The sequence below is a fragment of the Struthio camelus genome, chromosome 2 (assembly GCF_040807025.1).
Source record: "Struthio camelus isolate bStrCam1 chromosome 2, bStrCam1.hap1, whole genome shotgun sequence".
Classification (NCBI taxonomy): domain Eukaryota; kingdom Metazoa; phylum Chordata; class Aves; order Struthioniformes; family Struthionidae; genus Struthio; species Struthio camelus.
Window position 1 is genome coordinate 6,914,420 of NC_090943.1, and position 20,269 is coordinate 6,934,688.

At 36.3% G+C, this 20,269-nt stretch overlaps 1 protein-coding gene and 1 long non-coding RNA gene across 4 annotated transcripts in view; both read left to right on the forward strand.

Moving 5' to 3' along the window:
- The first annotated feature begins 126 nt into the window (after positions 1–126).
- On the forward strand, positions 127–15,415 carry LOC138066268 (uncharacterized). Of its 3 annotated transcripts, none has more exons than XR_011139514.1 (4): positions 127–314; positions 8,703–8,745; positions 9,909–9,987; positions 11,999–15,415. It is a non-coding gene; the product is annotated as an uncharacterized lncRNA (long non-coding RNA). The 3 variants fall into 3 exon arrangements; XR_011139515.1 differs by lacking the exon at positions 127–314 and having other exon boundaries at positions 7,990–8,745; positions 11,999–12,130; positions 13,575–15,415; XR_011139513.1 differs by lacking the exon at positions 127–314 and having other exon boundaries at positions 7,990–8,745.
- Positions 15,416–18,008: 2,593 nt separating this feature from the next.
- Positions 18,009–20,269, forward strand: part of LOC104148832 (sodium channel protein type 5 subunit alpha-like) — a 40,186-nt gene continuing 37,925 nt past the window's right edge. The window contains exons 1-2 of the mRNA XM_068934176.1: positions 18,009–18,093; positions 19,195–19,323. Coding sequence (XP_068790277.1) covers positions 18,053–18,093; positions 19,195–19,323 — 170 coding nt within the window. The 5' untranslated portion in view covers positions 18,009–18,052. The remainder of the gene's footprint in view (positions 18,094–19,194; positions 19,324–20,269) is intronic.

Below are 20,269 nucleotides of genomic sequence, written 5' to 3' on the forward strand. Positions count from 1 at the left end.
TAGCCGCGTAGCGGGATGGGGAGGTGTGGCTGGCCGCGGCGTTGCTAGGGGAGCTGCCCGAGGGGGCGGGGCCTGAGGGGCGGGGCCTGAGGGGGGCGGGGCGAGGCGCGGGATGGAGGCGCGGGATGGAGGCTCCGCCATGTCGTGCGCGGGCCGAGGGCTGCGGGTTGCGACGGCGACCGCCTGCCGCGCGGGGCAAACGCTGCAAGGGAGATGCAGCCCGAGCCCTTGTGTGAGGCTGTCCTGTCACGGCCGCCTCACGTGTTACAAAAAGAGGATAGCGCTGATAGCGAGCCGCCTCGGGAGCAGAGCGGGTGCGCGTTGTTTTGTCAGACGGACGGCCATCCCCCCTCACGTCCCCTCGGGCCGCATCCTTCCCTCCTCCGTGAGGCCAGCAGGTGCTGGGCCACACCGCGCCCTGTGAGAGAAGGCAGCTCGGGGGGGACCGGGCCGGCCTCATGCTTCGGGGTGGACGTCCCGCCCCGACACCTGAGGAGCTCTCATCTTGTGGGCGATAGCTATGTGAAGTGGTGTGTGGCGGACTGCCTTGGTGGAAGACATCTTTACGGTGCTGGTTCTTACAGCAGAACTGCAAAGCAGTGAAGGTGGTTAGAAGAGGAGATGGGTGGGATGAGCAGATAATTAGTGAAAAAGAAGGATTTTTACTGGCAGAGCAAATAATCAGTAAAGGGGTAAGGAAGAAAGGGTGTTGGTTCATGTTCTTGATCAATACTGGTTGCAGCCATATGTGGAAGACTCAGTAGCTGCTTCAGTTCTGCTACAGAGATAAACTTTGTGTATTTTGATACAGATCGTGTCTTCTAGCATTGCTGAGTGCAGCAGGATCTCATCACAGCTGCAGGTGGAGGGTATGATTCTTGAAGGAGATCTTCCTTGACCAAAGCTTTCTTAACTCTAGCATTTCTACTATTTTGTCCTTATTATGGTCGTGGGAAGCATATGATTTGAGGCACCTCATAAGTCAAGTATGAAACTGTGTTTAATTTATTTCATTTTTTCTAAGATAAAATTAAACCTTTTTCTGAGAAGAGCTCAGTTGTGTATTGGCTTCTGGCCAGCAGTAATTATCAAAGAGTCTCAGATGCTGTCATGCATAGAATATGTTATCTTATCATATTCTGGGCTGGAGAAAAATGTGGCAGTGTGAAGTCTTCTGCTTAAGTAAATATTGAGCAAAGTGCCTCGCTACATTTCAGTATGTGTTAGTCCATTAAAACGCTGAAGATTTCTTCTAATTGCACAAGTTTTGTGCATACCTCAAAGTCATCTCTTACTGTCTTTGAAAGATAGTGAAATGTTTGTGTTTATGATTTTTGTGATATTCCTTGATAAACTGGAGTAATAATTTCATTCATAAATCCTAGTCATCGTTTCATAATCCATAATCACTAATGAGTTATTCATTTGATAAAATTCATCTCATCATGTTGCGTCTGCAAGGGTAGTGTTCATTTTTTGTATGTTTGGTTTAAAGTTGAATTTACTTATGGACTGAGGACCTTTTATTTCTTTACGTTATTATGGGATTTTTTAAATTTTTTGCATGTTTAAGAGCTGGCTATTCATGGATAGTCATTGCTGTTTATATATATATAATACAGTGCTTCTTAATTCTTTCAGATCATCAATTCATTAAGTTGAAGTAGAAAAAGATCTAGTGATCTCTTTATATCAGACAGTCATTGAGGTTGCAAGGGACCTCTGAAGATCGTCTAGGCCAAGGACTGTCATATTTGCCTCTTTTTTACTGAAGGCTGCTGAAGATATGAATTATGATAAGGTTCTATGCTTTATGAGAGTATGTTTAGCAAGCCTAAACTAACCCAGAGTCATTAAGTTATAAGGGTAAGATTATGCAAAAAATACGGTAAGTAAGATTTTCTTTGTTAAGCAGTAAAACTTTCAGCATTTCATCACGTTTGTCTCATTTTAGGAAAGTGATAAGATGATCTAATTTGTTAGGTTAGCTCTTTGCTTTTTGTTGTGAGACCCTCTGTTCACTTGTTTAACTGTGACAAAATTGACTCTTCCACATGCAAGCTTCCATTTTGGGTTCCTCCTTTGGGTATTGAGTGAGGTTTTTGATATTAGGGAAACTATGTTTTGATATATGAGTCCAGAGGTGACTTTTCAATTTCCATGAAAATCATCTCTGGCTAAATTGTGAGCTTCTGAAAACACCAGTGTGAGCAAAAGAAGGTTGAGCCAAAATGGAAGCAGGGAGAATTGAATAGGGTCAAGGGGTTAAGCCAGGAGGTTGACACCAGGAGAAAAGTAGGATGAAAGTGCAAGGAATAGAAATGCTTATTGGGTGAATAATCATTGTAATAGGTAAGAATATAAAGATAATATTTCCTCTGTACTGGTAGACTCAAGAGTCCGATAGCATTTCCCTGCTTCTTCTGTCTTCTGTTCCAGTCCTGCTTTGTAAGGTTTGACTTTCACAGGCTTCCAAAAAATGTTAAAAGGATTCAGAAATATGCGATAAGAATGATTTGAGGCCTGAAAAGTATGAATGACGATGAAAAATCCAGATGGATTTTTTCTACAGAAGAAGAGAGGAAACATGATAGCTATTTTCAAATAAATAAAAAGAAAAATGGAATAAACTCCTTCGTGTCCATGATGAATGAGACAAGAAGTAATGGGCTGAAATTACAGTTCAGGAAATTCAAATGAGGCACTAGAAAAACCTTTCTGGCAGTCAGGATGGTGAAGCACTGGAACACGTTCCGTATGGAGGTTTTGGAATCACCATCTGCTGTATCGAATATCTCTAGGAATTATATCAGTGTAGCTGATGCTGCCTTGGGCTATAGCAAGGACTAGATGCTTTTAGGAGATCCCTTCCAACTTTGTTTTTTCGTATAATTATGCAACTACAAGTGGAAAAGGGTGTTCGTAAAGGAAAACCTCTTTAATCCATCAAGAAAAGCCATAATAGGTTCCCTAGCTGGGAGATGAGCTAGATGAATTCGAGGCAGGAAGAAGATGCGTGTTTTAAGACCAGCTAATCACTGAAAACAAATCCCCAATGGACATGATAGATTCTACGTAGCCTGAAGCCAAAAGTATTGTAGCCAATATATAATTTATGGATATGACTCTGATGTGACTGAAATTACTGTATTTAGTCCGTATTTTATGGGATGTGAAACTTGGTGATCTTAAGTCCTATTTAATTTTTTTTGCATGGCTGAATTTTTCTGGGATTTTATATTCTGCACTTCTCCATATACAAGACAATTATTTAAGTAATATAACCCACTGTTTTTTTTTTTTAAACCTTCGTGTCAAAAATCTGCTATAAAAGTCACAAAATTATGCTTACACAGCCTGTACAATAGTCACAGATACTACTGTGGTTCTCTGTAAGTAGTGGGTTTAAAACTGCACTTCTTTCTGTTAGGTTAAGTTCTGGAAAGTTGCAGAATATCATCTGAAATAAAGTTGTAGTTGTAGAAAACGGTCGAGCAAATATCCAAGTTTTCTGTAGTACGTACGCGTGTTAAGGTTTAGAATGAGTGAGTATTTGTAGAAGTTTAATGAAAAATACTGCAAATCAGTTTACACGCCATTTTTGCTTACTGGATCAGGAGTTAGTTTCTTCAGTAGCGTGGAAGAGTGAGAGGGAGTTAAATTTGAGTCACTAAGGCAGTTGGTGGGTCTGGGCTTGTATCGCAACTAGACCGTGTATGAGCAAAAGGCTCTGCGGATATACTAGCAAAACAGTGACTGCTCATTAATTTTTAATTACTACCGCTTGATGTTGAGTAGAAACTGTAGAACTAGGATAATGGAAAGAAAACAAATTTTGAGTCATTTTGATAAATAAGATGCCCCAGCTAGCTAGACAGGAGGGATGGACAGAATTTAAACAAGAGAACTTTGGAGAATAATTATCTCAGCATGAAAGTTGATTTAAGTTTAGTTTTTTCACAGTAATCTGAGAACTACTAAGTACTGTATTATAGTTCATTCACATGTACGGCTTGTTTGTTTCTCTTTAATTTGCAAAGCTGCTTGGTATTGCAAAAAATTTACCAGTTGCATCCTTGACAAAAAGGTGAAGTTTAAACTTCAATCTTACAGGGAACTGCAGTAAGAAATAGGTTTGAAACCAAATGACCCAGTCTTTGTGAGAGCTGTGGTACTTGCCGTTTCATAATCATGCCTGGAGCCATACAATAAAAGGTGACATTTCATGAAGAAACTGTATGAAAAACAGTGCATCAGAAAGATTGGAAATCTCTCATAGATGATAATAGTAATGTTTTGCATTCTTACAACATCTTACTTTTGAGGAATACAAAATACTTCAAAGATACTAATAGTATATTTTTCAGAATGCCAAGAAGAAATAGATGGAATAACTGTCTTTAGGCACTGAGCTGATTTTCAGTCTTATTCAGTGCACATTAGATCATTATGCAGAAAGCTACTTTGTGTAACAATGCCTTTAATGTGTACTTACCATAAAAGCCATTTCCTGTTATTCTGTAAAACCAATTAGCTATTTAAAAGATAGGAAATTTCATGTCAGTGTACTTTCTTACTCTGCTGTGCTGTATGAACAATGGGAAATGGGAATCATATAAATTACTATCTTGATAAATACATTAGCTACTTTACGCTATTACATTCTTTTCTAAAAGGGATTGGGGCACACCTTTAGTTTAGCTCAGAAATGTTTCTTAGTCTCCGCCCTGCAGTTCCTCCTTAGGGTAAAATCTGTTGAGAGACAAACGCAGATCTTTATGTATTTTCTATAATATAATTCCATTTCTGTGTTTGTGTGTGTGTATTCTTTTGTGTTGTGTTTTATACATAACATTGTGCATTCCAACAATAGCAAAGAAGGCAAATCCCCCCTCTACCTTTCTTTTTGCCTGCTACTCTATGTCACTCTTGTTCCGTGGATTTGATATTTTACAAGAGACGTTCCTGGCATCTCTTGATTACTTGGGTCTTGAGCCTAAGGGGGTTCCTGAATCTCCTGGCCAGCATTTGAATTTATTCAGCCCATAATGGATGCATTTGAGTTTACATTGTAATAAGCTTGTATGCATTATTCAGAGATAGCACTGAATTTTATATGTCAGCTGTTTTATGGTATTCCCCAAATTGTAGGCACACGTCTCCCTATCTGCAGGTGTAAGTCCCAGAGGGAAGGGAGGATCACAAAGTCTCTGAAGCTGCAACTACAGCGAACAGAAATCCCCTTGTGCTAGTAATTACAGTTGCAAATAATATTTCTATTGCAAGCGTATCCAGTGCAAAGATGTCTGCTCGTATTACCAAAGAGTCTGAAATTTTATTGCTGAGCAATGAACTGCCGCCATTACATAAGCACATATATACACAAATATCATCTATGAGCTGTAAGCATCAGAATTAATAATTATTATACTGCTCCAAATAAGTGTAATAAATGAGAAATATGGTACTATGAAAATCTACCATCAGTTCTTAAACTGTGTTTGTATGTTTATAGGGCTTGGGGGCGGGGAATAGAGAATGAAGAACTAATCTGATAAAAACGCTGACACTTTTGCTTGTTTGAGAAGAGAAGGCCACAAGTATTCACAACTTATTTCAATGCTTAATTGTCTTTACTGTTATATGTGGCTTCCTTATTTTTGGTCCACGTTTGACTTTGTTCAACTTCCCACTTTTGCTTTTATTCATTGAAGAGCCCTCCATTATTAAAGCTCTCATTCTTCTGTAGGTTCATATGATCTGATCAAGTCGGCTCTCGACTTCTTATTTGAATGATTGAATGGCAGATGTGGAAACTATTGCTCTATTTGGTGACTGTTTTATCTAGAACACTTTTACAAAGGTACTCATCTGAAATACGTAACCAAGACGGTTTGGGATTAGCTTGTCTGTCTTTGGCGCACACAAGCTTTTCCCCATAAAGACTTTCTATATTCTATATATAGAATGGGAAGTGTACTTTTTTTTTTTTTTTGGTTATATTTGGCATAAGTGCCTTAACAAATAGTCATCAAGAGGACCATGTTTGTGTAGATATCTTGGTGTCTTCTGTTGCTGTGATGTGGCTGGCTTAGATGATGGGCACCTGAAGAACAGCTTTCCCTGGCTGTATTCAGTGATAATTCTGTTACAAGAGTCAAGGAAGTCCTGTGCTTCTCAAGCTGAAAATTGGTACTGAGCACTCTTGCTCCAGGGCAGTGTTCAGCTTTGAGGTCTTAAGAGAAAATCAGGTTCCTACCTAGAGAAACTAGTATTTTCTATATAGAATTTTTTTTTTTTGTCTGTCATGATATCCCTTATGCAGATTTGCCAAATTTTAGAAAGTTTTGCATTATAGAAGAGAAGCTATTTATTAACTGTGAAATAACTTGAAAACTTTTGTCCTTGCATGTGGTAGGGAGGCAGAAATAACTCATTTCTGTTAATATCAGCGTCATGATATGATTGTGATTTGTTTTGTTCTGCCAAGAGAGACATCCCTCCATGTGCTTACCCCTGGGATGTTGGTTTTCTTAAAGAAACTAAAATTAGACCATACCTCTGCTCCATCTGACATGATTTCCATTCCCTGCTCTCCAGAGGTTGAGATCTTGACTTTGGGAGAACTCAATGAGGATGTCTAGGATGATACATAGACTAGGATGTCTGTGTTCATATGTGTTTGCTGTTATGTGCATAGTTGAGTTTCCTGTAGGTTTTGTGGGTTTTCCTCTGTGGCAGAGTGCGTGGTGTTTGCTGATTCTTAGAGAGGATTATGGGCATCACTATATTGACTCAGAGTCAATGTTCTCTAATGGACAGAGAGCAGAACCAAAAGGTGCAAGAAGCTCCATAGTTAGTAGCCGTGATTTGTCTCTGTGAAGATCTTAAACTAAACGGAACTAATCAACAGATATTTTATATCAGATTCAATAGACTTCTTCACCAATGAATGCCACAATCTAGTTAGGTATGGTATAAATGTGTTTTGCAGGATCCGTTTCTTGAAAGAAATGGAATGTCTTTCTCATGGTGGAGCAATTTTCCTTCTGTCTGTTATGAAGTTAATAGACGTTTTTAGCCTTTAAGTAAAGTAATGCTGATTTTGATTTGAGTTTTTGTTGAGATTAATGTTTTTCTCACTATCTTAATAAGAAAAATCTTTATTTTACAAACTTCCTATGTAGGGATATTGTGTGAAAAATAAATAAGGAGTCTGTTGAATAGGTCACTATATACGTTTCAGAATTAGATTTTCAGATATGTCAAAAGATTATAATGAACCTTACCTGTTTGAAATTTAAGTTCCATTTCCACTCATAGATCCCCGTTTCCTACGGCAAGATCAAATGTGTTTCTCTCTGTGCTACGAAAGTTTATGTCACTCCCTTCTCATGATTTATAGTGACTAGACAACTTACCAATTAATAAGCGAAAATAGAATCTTGAAAACCTTTGCAACAAAAGCAGCTTTTATTAAAATAGAGCTTTATTTGAGATGTCTAGGTTTGCATTTTGTTCACGTTCTCAAAAAGATCATAAATCACAAAATGTCACTAATGGATTATCCAGCTCTCTGATCTTTAGCTGCTTAGTTGCAATGACATACTTTTTAGCCAACTACAGACGGAGTGCAATGTAACCTATCTTAAAGGGGGATGGAGCGAGAAGGAATAGGTTCTGAAACGTCTCACATGTAATTGTGGATCAGTTAGTTTTTGAGGAGAAGTCCCAGTCTGATAGGAACAGAAGGAAAAAAATCATGTTAGAAACTTAAATAAGAGAATATTAACCTTATAAAAGGGGGATGGAAGGGAGAGGGGAAGAAAAACCTTGTATAAACCTTTCTCACTCTAAAACAGAGACAAGCAATGCCTGTCTGTTATCTCCTTGAATATAAGATAGTGTGGGGAAACGGATATCTAGGATTGCCCCACAGAATATTTCTTGTAGGTAGAAACTGGCAGATGAGGAGGCTGAAGATAACTGGAGGATCAGTGGGTATAATAAGGAGAGGTCATGCAATGTGGATGAAGTCTCAGATTCCTTGAGATTTTTAAGTAGCACAATTCTTCTCAGAAGTAATTTAAAGTAGAATCTAGTGCTTAGAGTTGTGGCACAGTCGCAAGATACATTTAATTGTACAAAACTGTTTTTTCAGCTCATGACATCTGCATACTCATTAGACTAATGGTACTGCGCTAATGCTAACAAGAAAAAATGTTTTTCCTATGCTCTGGCATTTAAAAAGAAAAAGAAGAACGCTACACTTCACGGTTAATAGAATAGGCGGATTTATGTCGAGTACATGATGACTGAATGAACAGACATTTAGTTATTTCTATACTGAACATTATCTTTTTATTGTTAAAACCTCAACTTATTTTTTTCTCTTCCTATATTGAGGAATAATGCAAGAAACTGAGAAGAAACCCAAATGCTAGTTTTTGCCTCCCCCCCACTTAATAAACTGCCTTCCTAATAGCTGAAACTAAATTCCGAATAGTAACACAAGAACAGTTACTATCTAAATGTTTTGCTTTAAACTGCAAATCCTAAGGCTTTCTTTTACTGGCTATGGATAAAAAACCTATTTTCCATGCTCTCCTCTCTTCAGCTTTAAGATGTTACAGTCTGGAAAGGCAGGAGTATACCTCTCTGCCTGAGTTTTCTTTTTATTCCACGTGTCCTCTTTTTTACAGAGTCAGAATGTTGAAGACGAAACAGCAGAGAATCCATGTTCAGGTAAGGATCTCTTTTGTAATTAGTGATATGAGCTGATGTAGCATTATAAATGGGGCTGATTTTGACAGTAGTTGCTTTGGTGCCATTGTAGAGTGATTGTTTACTGATATTTACAGTTCTGTTCTCTTAATTGCACTTATCTTGAGAATATACTATTGCTTTCTGGAAAAATAATTTACGCTTGAAGATAAAGTGGCTTATTGTTGCTTGCATCACAAAACACTTAGCATCTTTATTTCTTTAAAACCATCTTTGTTTTTTTTCCTTTGGCGATGATATCTATCAAACAAAGTGTTTCATCGCAATTGTTTTTCTGTTTGCATGCATTAAGGCTGACTGGCTTTTAACATGCTTCCTTCAGTTCAATTCTTCCAGCGAAACCCATGGTATGTAACTCTCTTATCTGTCAGGAAAGATCCAGAGTCTGCCCAATAAAAGAGTAACATAATTTTTGGATAATAATAAATATTGTTGCAATAACTGTAAGGGAAGTAACACTTTGTAGCAATAAGGTTTTATCAGTGCTTTCTACCTGTTAATATCACACGTGTGTTTTTAGCAGGTTTTATACGTAACTTCCATTTTCAAAACCATATCAAGTTTCAAAGATGAGGAAAACCATGGCTTTTATCTTGCTGAGACAAGGCTTACATGTTGTAATAGAAGTTATGACAACAGGTGATATTGAATGTATTTTTGGGCTCAGATCTTTTATGTGTTAGTGTATTTGACTTTTTTTTAGTTTTTTTGTGTGTAAAGTACAATGGGCATACATGGTCTGGGAATAATAAGAAATAGAAGTTAAGGAAGGAAAACAGTAATAATGTGATTGCAACTTCTAACCAAATGCTTTTAATGAAGGGCAAAGTTTGTGCCAATATTTAATGTATTTTGGAAGATTAGCTGGTTAAAACCTCAGACTAAAATGTTAAGGACAGCTTTTGCTTTCATGTTTCCACATATATATTTCTGACTGAACAAAACTCACCCTTTTTAGCGGTACAGTTTCAGTAGAAGTAAAACAATTGAGTGATGTTTAAGTGATTATTCTTCAAATGTATTACCCTCCCACTTTTTTCTTGCAATATGAGATTTCCGAATTATATATATTCCTCTGTCAGGAGAAGAAGAACCAAACTCCTCCCTTTTGATCCCTCCCCCAGGCATTCCAGTACAAAAGAAAACTTTCTGAGTGGGAGCTAGATAGGTAAAATGGATGTTCTTCAGAACGTAATTGTGAAGGTGAGAAAAAATTTTTTCTATCTCCTAGAAGATATGAGAGAGCAGAAATTAGGTTATGAAATCAGTTTGAAATCAGTTTCTATTTAGAAGGGGATGTTGTATTTCGTTCTTGCTAAATACTTTTATACTGTAAGGAATATCCATTACTGAATTTGTTTATTTAAATCTGCATATATTTGTTCAAAATATTCAGGGGTAGTTGTATGTGTATTTATAAAACGTATGCGCATGTGCTTATAGGTCTTAGATGTGGTTTTATTTTAGGTATAGTTAGAAGGTATATAAGATTTTTTTTCAATGTAGAATTGCTATATTCCTGTAAATATGCAGCTATTCATTTTATATATTGCAGAATAATCTTTTTCTAAAGATTAGTATTTCTCCTATTAATTTCTAACTGCTATTTGTTTCGTTCATTTGGTATATGAAGCTTATTGGCTGATACAGTCCTCAAATTGGCTTTAATGATATCTAGTCTGAGCTGTAATTATCTTCGGGCGGTAGAATTTGATTACCTGCACAGGTTGGGAGTGTTTATCTCTCAGAAATGTTGGTGAGTGATTTTTTTGTCAGAACATTTAAGTACTGCATACTATAGCCTCTTGCATCCATTTCCAAACTTGGACCTAATATGCCCATAGATTTTCTAATAATATAATGATGTTCTGATTAGCTTTTTATTTTATGTTTGAGTAGCTTTTTATTTTATGTCTCAGAAAAATAAAGGGATGGGTATTTATCCATACACAAAGTTTTCATGGGGACAGGGGTGGGAGAGAGTGGGGGGAAAAGGTGTTAAGTGGAAAGGACCATGTATTTTAGAAATAGCGGTACTACGAATGTGATGTAATTTCCAAATTGCTTCTAGAAAGGACTAAAATCAATCAGTTTATTCTGTTGGTAATTACTGGAAGTCGTAGAAATCAGTGACCATAGAGCAAAATTTTTTTCTCTTTATTGAAATTGGGTGGAAAGCTTCTTTTCTGCAAGCTATTGTACACAAAAAGGAAGAGTTCTTAGCCTCTTTTATGAAGTGGGCTGTTTTCTCATTTTTCACTTTTTTACTTGAAGCTTGCCTATTTCAAAAGTATTTTAAGCTAAATATAACATGGTATTTTGATTTTTTCTTTTAATTCATCTCTTTTATGGAATGTAAGTTTTGTTTTTTTGGTTTTCTTTTTAATAATGGAAATTCATTACATTATATAGGCCTAGCACATCCAAGTCACAATCAGCTAATGCTGAATTCGGAGATGTTTGTAACATTCAGATCAGAGTTTTCTGGCCAGCGTTTCCTGTTGTGTATGGTGAATTGATTAAATGTAAAGTTTGAAATCTGAAATGACTAATGCAAATAGTTTATTTTGCTGACATCCAGTTCTGCCCTTTTGTGTCATACGGGAAGGTGAATCTGGACTGTTAGAGATATCTGCTTAACAGAAAGGGAAGTTTTGACAGCTATGGAATGATTCAGTGCAAGACTGGCATCTATATTTAGGTGCCTAAATGCAGCTGCCTGTGCATGATCTAGGTGTTTAATCTCCCGTTAAGGTCAAATGTGATTTAGTTAGTATTTTCAGAGGAGTTTTGTCTAAAGTATCTATCTAACTTTGGTCATCTGAAATAGCTACACAGCCTTGAATGCCTGTATTTACCACTAGATATCCACTGACTATATCAGGAGTTAAAATGCCTTGCTCACATGTAGAACCTCACTTTAGGTGTCTTTATGTACAGACTGAATCTGTGGATGTAACATCCTGTGTTTCTGCATATCGTGTCAAGATATTTCATTAAGGTACTAAAAACACTACTGATTTTGTTCATAGAGCTAGAAGGGCCCTTTTGTTATGTGAACTAAAATGGTAAGTGATGTGTGCAGTTGAGTTTGGTTAAGTACTCTTTGATGAACTACTTGAAATATTTGAGTTTGGATATTTTGTTCATATGCTTGTATGAATGGTGTAGAATATTTACTAAAATTTGATTTTACACTTTTTCCCTTAAAAAGAGTTTGGAAAAATACGCAGAGTGGTCAGAACAAGCTTTCTGAGAGTACTGAGGATGAGTACTGAAAAATGAACAGGGCTGTAGCTAGAGCACAGATTTTAATTATTCCAGTTCTGTAGTACTGGCTTTCAGGGTAAGTATTGCTACAGGTTTGCTCATTTTTTTATTTAATCATTTTAAGGTGCTTCTTGACCTATATTTATGCATATTATTATTTGATTTTGTGCTTTCTAACAAAATCCTACCACAGGGAGACATTTTATTCTGTGTTCCGTATGAAATGATTTACTAAATATGTATTAAAAGCAAGCTAAATACATAATTGCAGTTTACACTTTATTTCCTCAAATCCACATGCTCAGAAGAGAGATTGAATGATTGAAGAGAAATGATTTGAGACTCAGAATTAAATATTATATGTGATAGAACTAAATTGAAATGCAAAATAAGGGCGTTTTTCCATTTATATTCCTGCCGGTTTTCCTGTTATATCCTTGGGGGACTCCTTCCCATCAAAAAACACCGCTTGCTGACTTTGAACGTGTTTTGCTGAGCAGTTCTATTAATTTAAACTCCTCTCTTTTGAATAGTTCCATGTTACTGGTCAACAGTTTGATTGCTAATACATTACCACATATAAAAGGAACTTTTAATACCTTTAGGGAGTTGAAACGAGTTTTAAATTTCACATAAATGAACCCAAATTAAGGAGGTGCATGCAAAGCTTGAATTTGTATTTTGTTTTTCATTCTAAATGTCTAAATTGGTAAGTTGTTCTCTCTAGTGATTAGTCATCATCTAAATGAGCATTTTGTAATTTGTATCTGTGAAACATTGTATTAATGGACTCCTTTTTTGGCAGTGCTTTACTATGATGGAGAAAATTGTCCTGCTTTTTTCTTAAGAATTTTTTTACAGATAATTGTACTGTAATTGCTAAGACCTGTGTTTTCTGCCTGTGTGTCTGTTTGATTTAATGACTTCCTGTTATCTCTTTCTACTACTCTGCAGATCATTTGTCAGGGGATTTGCATCAGTATATCTGGAACTCTTTGTTTTTTGACATAAAAGGATGCTCAATGTTTTTACAGTAACCAAAGTCACCCTTAAGCCAGTTAGATGAACATGTAACCATGACTGGCTATATACATTGAATTAAGTTCTTGCTAAGATGAGAAAAATAAGTAATATCTACTTAGAAAAAAATGTAAATTCAGTGACAGGTTTTTGTATCTTTGGTCCTACAGAGAGTGGTTCTTTAGTAACTGGGACCCCCACGAGTGCATTTATGTCAGTTACTGCTGGACCATTCTCTATAGGACCAGGAGTATCAAAAACTTGTCATATGATTTCCATTTTTTAATTAAAGTGGGAATTACTTATTCATCCTGCATTAGGAATTAACAGATCTGCACAATAGCCTGTATTTACCTTCAGCAGCATATTTTAGGAAGTGCACTATTAGAATTTCCCCACCCTAACTTTAATTTGCACGTCAAATTTTGTTCTCTCAGGTTCTTGAAAAAGTGCCATTAAGTAGTGCTTTGTCACTACATCTGAGAACATATGTTTTGTAGCTTCCCTCCAGAAATCGTTTACCATGTGAGAAGGTGAAGCGTCATACCTGCCAGGCTGGCAAGGGGAGGACAGAACTCTGCTTTCAATCACACCGCCACCTGTCAGCATGAATAAACATGTCAAAGACCTGATCAAAATCAGAGTAGTTAACACCAATGCAATTTATTTCCCTAATGCGTGGAAAAGAACAGTTACCAAGCAAATTAAAATAACGAGGACCTCTAGAAACACAAGACACTACTGCAGACCCTCGAAGCACTAAGTCACCTGTGAAATTCTAGGAGAGACTCATCTTCATGTTGACATGCATTTATGAGGAGGGTAATACCGAACTAACTTGGTTGTTGGATTTGCTATAATCTTTTTAATTTGGTTGTTGGATTTGCTATAGTCTTTTTATGGTGTCATTGCATTATTTGAACTCTGCATAACAGTCAGTGGGTAAGGAACTTCACGAGTGCCGATCAGTGGTTAAATCATCTGCTAGTGTGAAGTTGTTTTGAGGAAAGACAGGTTCCTGGCTTTTCTAAGCACACAGGGAAGGGGAGAACATAGGTAGAATTAAGCATAGCAGCTATCTCGGTTGTACCTCTGGTGTTATTTTAATTTTTTGAGAACTGCGTACTAAAGGACTCTTAGTCAAGTCTTAGTGTAAAAGTGTGCAGGTCTTGTTGTCAGTGAAGTAGTATCAAGGAACACACTATGCTTTCTAGTGTAATGCATCTTAGCTTTCGTACGCTTGTGATAAGTCATGTCAAGTTAAATGAATTTTAACAAATCTTCAAGAAATCTGGGGGCATGTTTGAAGCTCAGATTTTTTTTCCCCACTCTGCATCTAGTTCTTTTTGACCTTACAAATTTGCAAGTGTTTGTGATACAGTTTATTTTTAATGTAAAAATATGAATAACGAATTTTAATGAATAAAAAGCAATGCAAATATTTTTTCATGAAACTAGATGTGATATAGCCTTCTTAGTTGTGGGCATGTTCTCAGTCCGCTACTCGACAAAGTTATAAAAAAGCCTCTTGAGCAGAGTATTTTTCAGCCATGAGTGTAAATGACCAAGGGAAAGGGTTAAAAGTGTAGTCTGAAAAACAGCAAGGGCAAAGCATACATATGACCGACAAAACAGGACAATCTGAGGAGAGCAAAGCGCAAGACTAGTAAGGTAAAGACCTGGCATTCATTGTGTTTTTTACTTTGGGCCATGAATATCTCCTTGGAGGTGTTCAGAACTCTCCTGGACAAGGCCCTGAGCAACGTGACCTAACTTCAAAGTTGGCCTTGCTTTGAGCGGGGGAGTTGGATCAAATGGCCTTTCAGGAACCCTTGCAATTAAACTATTCTGTTATCCCATGTGAGAAAGAGAGGTGGTAGATACGGAACTAACTTTTGCTTGCAAAAACAGCAGTAACTAAGCTGCAAGACTGCTAATACTGTAAGTTGTTACAGAGAGAAACAATTAAGTGATTGTCAGGTTTCTGATACAGATGCATCTTCCTGGTGGAAGAAAGAAGGAAAAAAGTATCTCTTCTGCAGCCTGCCTTGTACAAGAGGAATCAAGAATCAATTGTAGTTAATTTTTGTGAGTGTTGTTCTAGATTACCCTTTCCCCTAAATAAATGGGGTTCTAGCTGATTTTACTTTATACGAGGTTCGACAGAAGGTAGAAATAATTTATCTAATGCGTGTTAGTCTTCGTCATGTATTATTTCTGTTACCTTTTAGTTATTGATAACTTTCTCTTGTAAGTTATTTCTAGCACTGAAATTGAACGTGTAGAAGGAAAAATGGATCCTTTGCTTTGGCCGTCAGAAACTAACAGCTTTCGACGTTTCACTCCTGAGTCCCTGACAGCAATTGAGAAAAGAATTGCTGAGAAAAAAAATAGACAAACCAAAGATAAGGAGGAGAGTCAACAAGTTGAAGAAGATCAACTTAATCCGCAACTGGATCTGAAAGCATGCAAAAAACTACCGTCTCTCTATGGGGATCTTCCTGAGGAGTATATTGGGGAACCCCTGGAAGATTTTGATCCATACTACAGTGACCATAAGGTTAAAACCTTCAGAAGTGTTTTTTCTTTAATTTTTTATGCTAAAGTCTTGATAAAAATGGCTGTATGCAGAGAATTCTGTTTTTTATTCTTCTGTAGACAGATCTTAGAACATTACTAGCATTTGCTGAGTGAGGAGTATTAAGGTATACTCCACATTATATAATGAGAAGGTATTTTACATCCCACTCTACAAAGAGTTTTAATTATGAACACTCTACAAAGAGTTTTAATTATGAAAATATGATACACTTTTATGGAAAACATATTCTGACATAACTGACGTTTTGTTATTTGGGGCAGCTTTCTCTCTATGAAGTCTGTGGAGCTGAACTCACTTTTGTAAAAACGGTGCCTGTCAAACAGTAGATCAAACTACTAAATTTCAAACATTGAAATTGCTGGCAGAGTGCTGATACTTTTACTGAATTACAAATTAGGAGACACATATTGGAAATATTTCCAGTGCTCCGTGTAATAAAAAGATAAAATTTCCTTAGGAAAAGTACATTAATTTTATATTATTTGATAATGTCTCATCAGCTTCGCTTATTGTACTTTATTTGTATGGTTTATATCCCATGCTATTGCAAAGTGTTTTGTGTTATGTTGTCTATGGGAGTGTGTAAAGTAAGTGCTTTAGGAATCATTTCAGAATTTAACTTCTATTGTAGAACTGCTTACTACTGAAGGGGACTTGAGCTGAAGAGTGAAAGGTTCCATCCGGTCTGGTTTTTATATGACAGCAAAAGTTAATGGAATATAATCATTTTCTTTTCACGTTGTTAGGATGGTGGTCTTGATAAGAGAAACTGAGGCTGATTCAGTTGAAGGCGTTTTCATAAATGTTAGTGAACACTGTTTTTAATTTAAGAGATTACATTTTTACTTCATCTGGCAACAGTCCTGGACAGTAATGGACCTTAAGATAGTTTACTTGGAATTTACAGAGCTACTTGATAATTTAGAGATGTTTCAAAATGAAAATTCCTACTTTGAGCTGACTGGATTCTGGCAGTATTAACTTTTTAAGTAAACCTTTTGTAGCCTATGAAATGATCCAAGAGTAAGGTACCTCTAAGTAAGATTGACACCAGTATGACAGTCCCAAAATAGTATCCTTTAATTACTTTGACCAAGTGAATGTGAGCGTTTGGCCAGTACTCACCTCCTGTTCCTACTTCCTCCTCACAGAAAATATAAACTTACATGTAGCTAATGTGTTTCGTTCAATATGTAATATCATTAGGTCTCAGCTGCAAGTAAGGATACAAGAAAGCTGTACTCGTAAACACAATTAGATACAGTTCTAGGTGAAGATTTCGAAAAGTTACTATTTAATTTTGGGGGAAATTTTTGTTTCACGACAATGTTTCATATACTATGAATCTTTTGTTCATAGACTTTCATGGTGCTAAATAAAAGGAGGACTATCTTTCGGTTTACTGCTATGCCTGCTTTGTTTATACTTGGTCCTTTTAATCCAGTGAGAAAAGCAGCAATTAAAATTCTGATCCATTCATATCCTTTATTGGTTTCCATTATTTAAATTTTAAAATATACTCTACTATTTTCTGTTGTTTTGTTCCTCTGTTCCTGCTAAGCTAAAGGTAAGCTCCTGTGGCTATGATATTGAGACTTTTTAAAAGATATATTGAATCTTGTTTTATAACAGCAAGGATATTTACATGTGATTGCTACAAGTAAAAATGTTAAAATGCTCATATTTGAACAGTCAGATTTGCTGATATTGTTATGAAACAACATTTAGCAGCTTCTGTATGTTATTTTAGCCCTTTTCCAGAACTTTTTCTAAATCTCTATTGTGGTGAGCAATTTAAATTTTCAGTTAAAAAAAAGGAATCTCTAGGTATTAAAAACATTAGGGAATGTAAATGACAACAATGCTTTACTGAAAGTTTCTGGTGTTAGGCTAAGAAAGTTATTTCAAACTCAAATTCGAACAGCTCTGAAGGCTCCCTTTTTTATATTTTTGCAGAAATATCAGCATAGATTTAAAGAATGTAAAAATGCAAGAGTTAGTTTTGTGGGTGCAAAACTGTATGCTTTGTGGTTTCTGCTCTTTCTGCCAAATATCTGCTTTCATTGGGGTTTATTAATTTGTAGAGATAGATCCAGTTATGAGGGAAGGAATTAGAAGGAGATTCTGGCGGACTTTAAATGCATATTTGTGCTGTTAGAAATTGCAAAATTTGCTATTTAATTCAAAATTAGTCCTAAAATTAAGGCCATTACTAGAAAAGTAGTTATTCAAATATCTGGCGTTTTTGTGTGTGTGTGTGTAAATTAACAAGTTTTCTGAACTTTATTCTTTTAAAATAGAGCACGTTTTCCTTAACTTATATTCACATTCTTTGTTGGGTTTATTACATGTACTGTGGTACTCAATTGTGCTTCTATGACTGCATCTACCCTTCCAGTAGGGCTCAACTGGACTGAGTAAGTATCTCAATTGCTGTTGGTTCACTCTTCCTTCAAGGAGACTAACATGCTGTACTGAAAGGTTAAATAATTTGACCATCTAATTCTGAGGTTTGAAAAAAATCAAAAAGACCTCTGAGGAAATATTGAGGATTATGGTTATATAACCCAGTCTTCCTGTGGAACTTCATTGTCTTTTCTTAGAGGAGTACACCATATTCCCTTTTCTCTGAGTTGATTGACTTTACCATCTGGAGTAACATAGAAGGTGGTGTATTTTTCCTTTTAGGGATTAAGCTTTTTGGAGAGGCTGTGAAGCAGGATTCTTAATTTTTAAAATCTCTCATACTGAGGGAGTAACCTGCATATCTGTTATGGCCAGCTCGTGCAAAAAGTTTAAAGAGGCAAATATTCGCTGTATCCCTTCTTGCTGTTTTCTGGGGACAGTCCCAATTCTGTTCTTTGCACTAGGAAACCATCTATTTAAAATGCCATATTACCTTCTGTCATGGTGCACTTTGTCCTGTATAACTTGGGTTAATGTTCTGGAATTAAATGTTGAAAATTTGCCTGTGGCATCAGAGGTGTCATAATTTTATTTCTCATATTTTGGGGTAAGTACAGGGGTAATGATAGCTTGGTTATGTAGGATTTCTTCTGGTTATACAGTGCTTGTTAGACTAAATATATAAAATGTGCAATGCTTTCAGGCGATGCACGAAAAAAAAAAGCTATGCTGTTGTTATTCTGCCATAATGTTGAAGCTTTGAAAAATTTCAGTGTGCTTTAGAACATAAAGACAATCTTTCAAAACTTTTCATAAAGAAATATGAGCTGTTCTTCATCCAGATGTGGTATACTCATGTGAACATCCTACTAAAATTGTACATGGAAATCCTACTAAAATTCAGGAAGGCATCCTTTTACACCCATGATGCTTCTGAAAGTTTTATATAAAACTATATATATTTATACATATATATCCTATCCAATTGTACTTTGCATTTTCTACCTTCATCTCCATTCAGTGAGTAAATAATATAAAAGGTAGAAGGTGCCTGAACTCAATCACATTCATATTTTTATTTCTATCACTTTCACATATACTTTCCTTCTCAGACATCTTTTTACTGGGATTTATACTGGTGAAATACTGATAAAAGTATTAGCAAGAGGATTTGTTTGGGATGAATTTACATTTCTTCGAGACCCGTGGAACTGCTTGGATTTTTTTGTCATTATTGTAACGTAAGTAAAACTCGGTTGTTCTTTTTTCCCTCCTCAAGGGAAAAACATGCAAATAAAATACTGTTTGATACTGCTAAAGTTTTTTTACAGTGGTTGATATACCACCTGCTTAAGAGTTACTGCATTTGAATCACTGTACCCTTGCATATCTGCTGTCTGAAGAGACAAAAATAGTGATAGACCTTAAAACAAGACCTAAATGCAAAGGCCATCTCTTTGAGTTAGCTTTCATTTGCTGAATTTCTTCATGTGTGGATTATTACAGTTGATACAGCTGTGTGGTTGTTCTCAATTTACTATGTGTTTAATTTTTGCTAAGAGGTGCCTGCACAGGCAGCCAAAACCAAGCATGCCTCTCTATGTTGTTGTAGCTGTTGCGCTGTGGGTCAATTGAAACGCGTTTGGGAGGGATCCAAAGAGGACTGCAAGGTGCTGAGTGGTGTGGTGATAAATAGCTGATTCCAAGAATGTAAAGTGCTTATACTCGAGGAAGAACAGACAAAGTTTTACGTACATAGTTATGGGCTCTAAAATAGCTATTACCTGTTGGGAAAAATATTTTGGAGTTAAAATAGATAATCTTGTGAAAACACCAGCTCAGTGTGCAATAATGGTCAGAGATGCAAATAGAAAATTAGGAACCTATGGATAATAATTAAAGAAGAAAGAAGAACGCATGGTTATTTCACTGTAGAAATCTGGTTTGTCTTTTTCTTCGGGACTGTATGTAGTTTTGTTCCTCTAGAAACAAAAAGAGTGACAAGACATGTAAACATACATCTTGTATTCCATGTGATGTGAAACTAAATAAGGAGGACTCTCTCATAAGGAAACAGAACAGGAAAATGGTAAAAGTGTGTAGCACAGAGACAAAAAGAATAAGTCTTTTTTTTTTCCTTAGATCTAAAGGCACCAAATGAAGTTGTCAAATAACAGAGTCAAAACA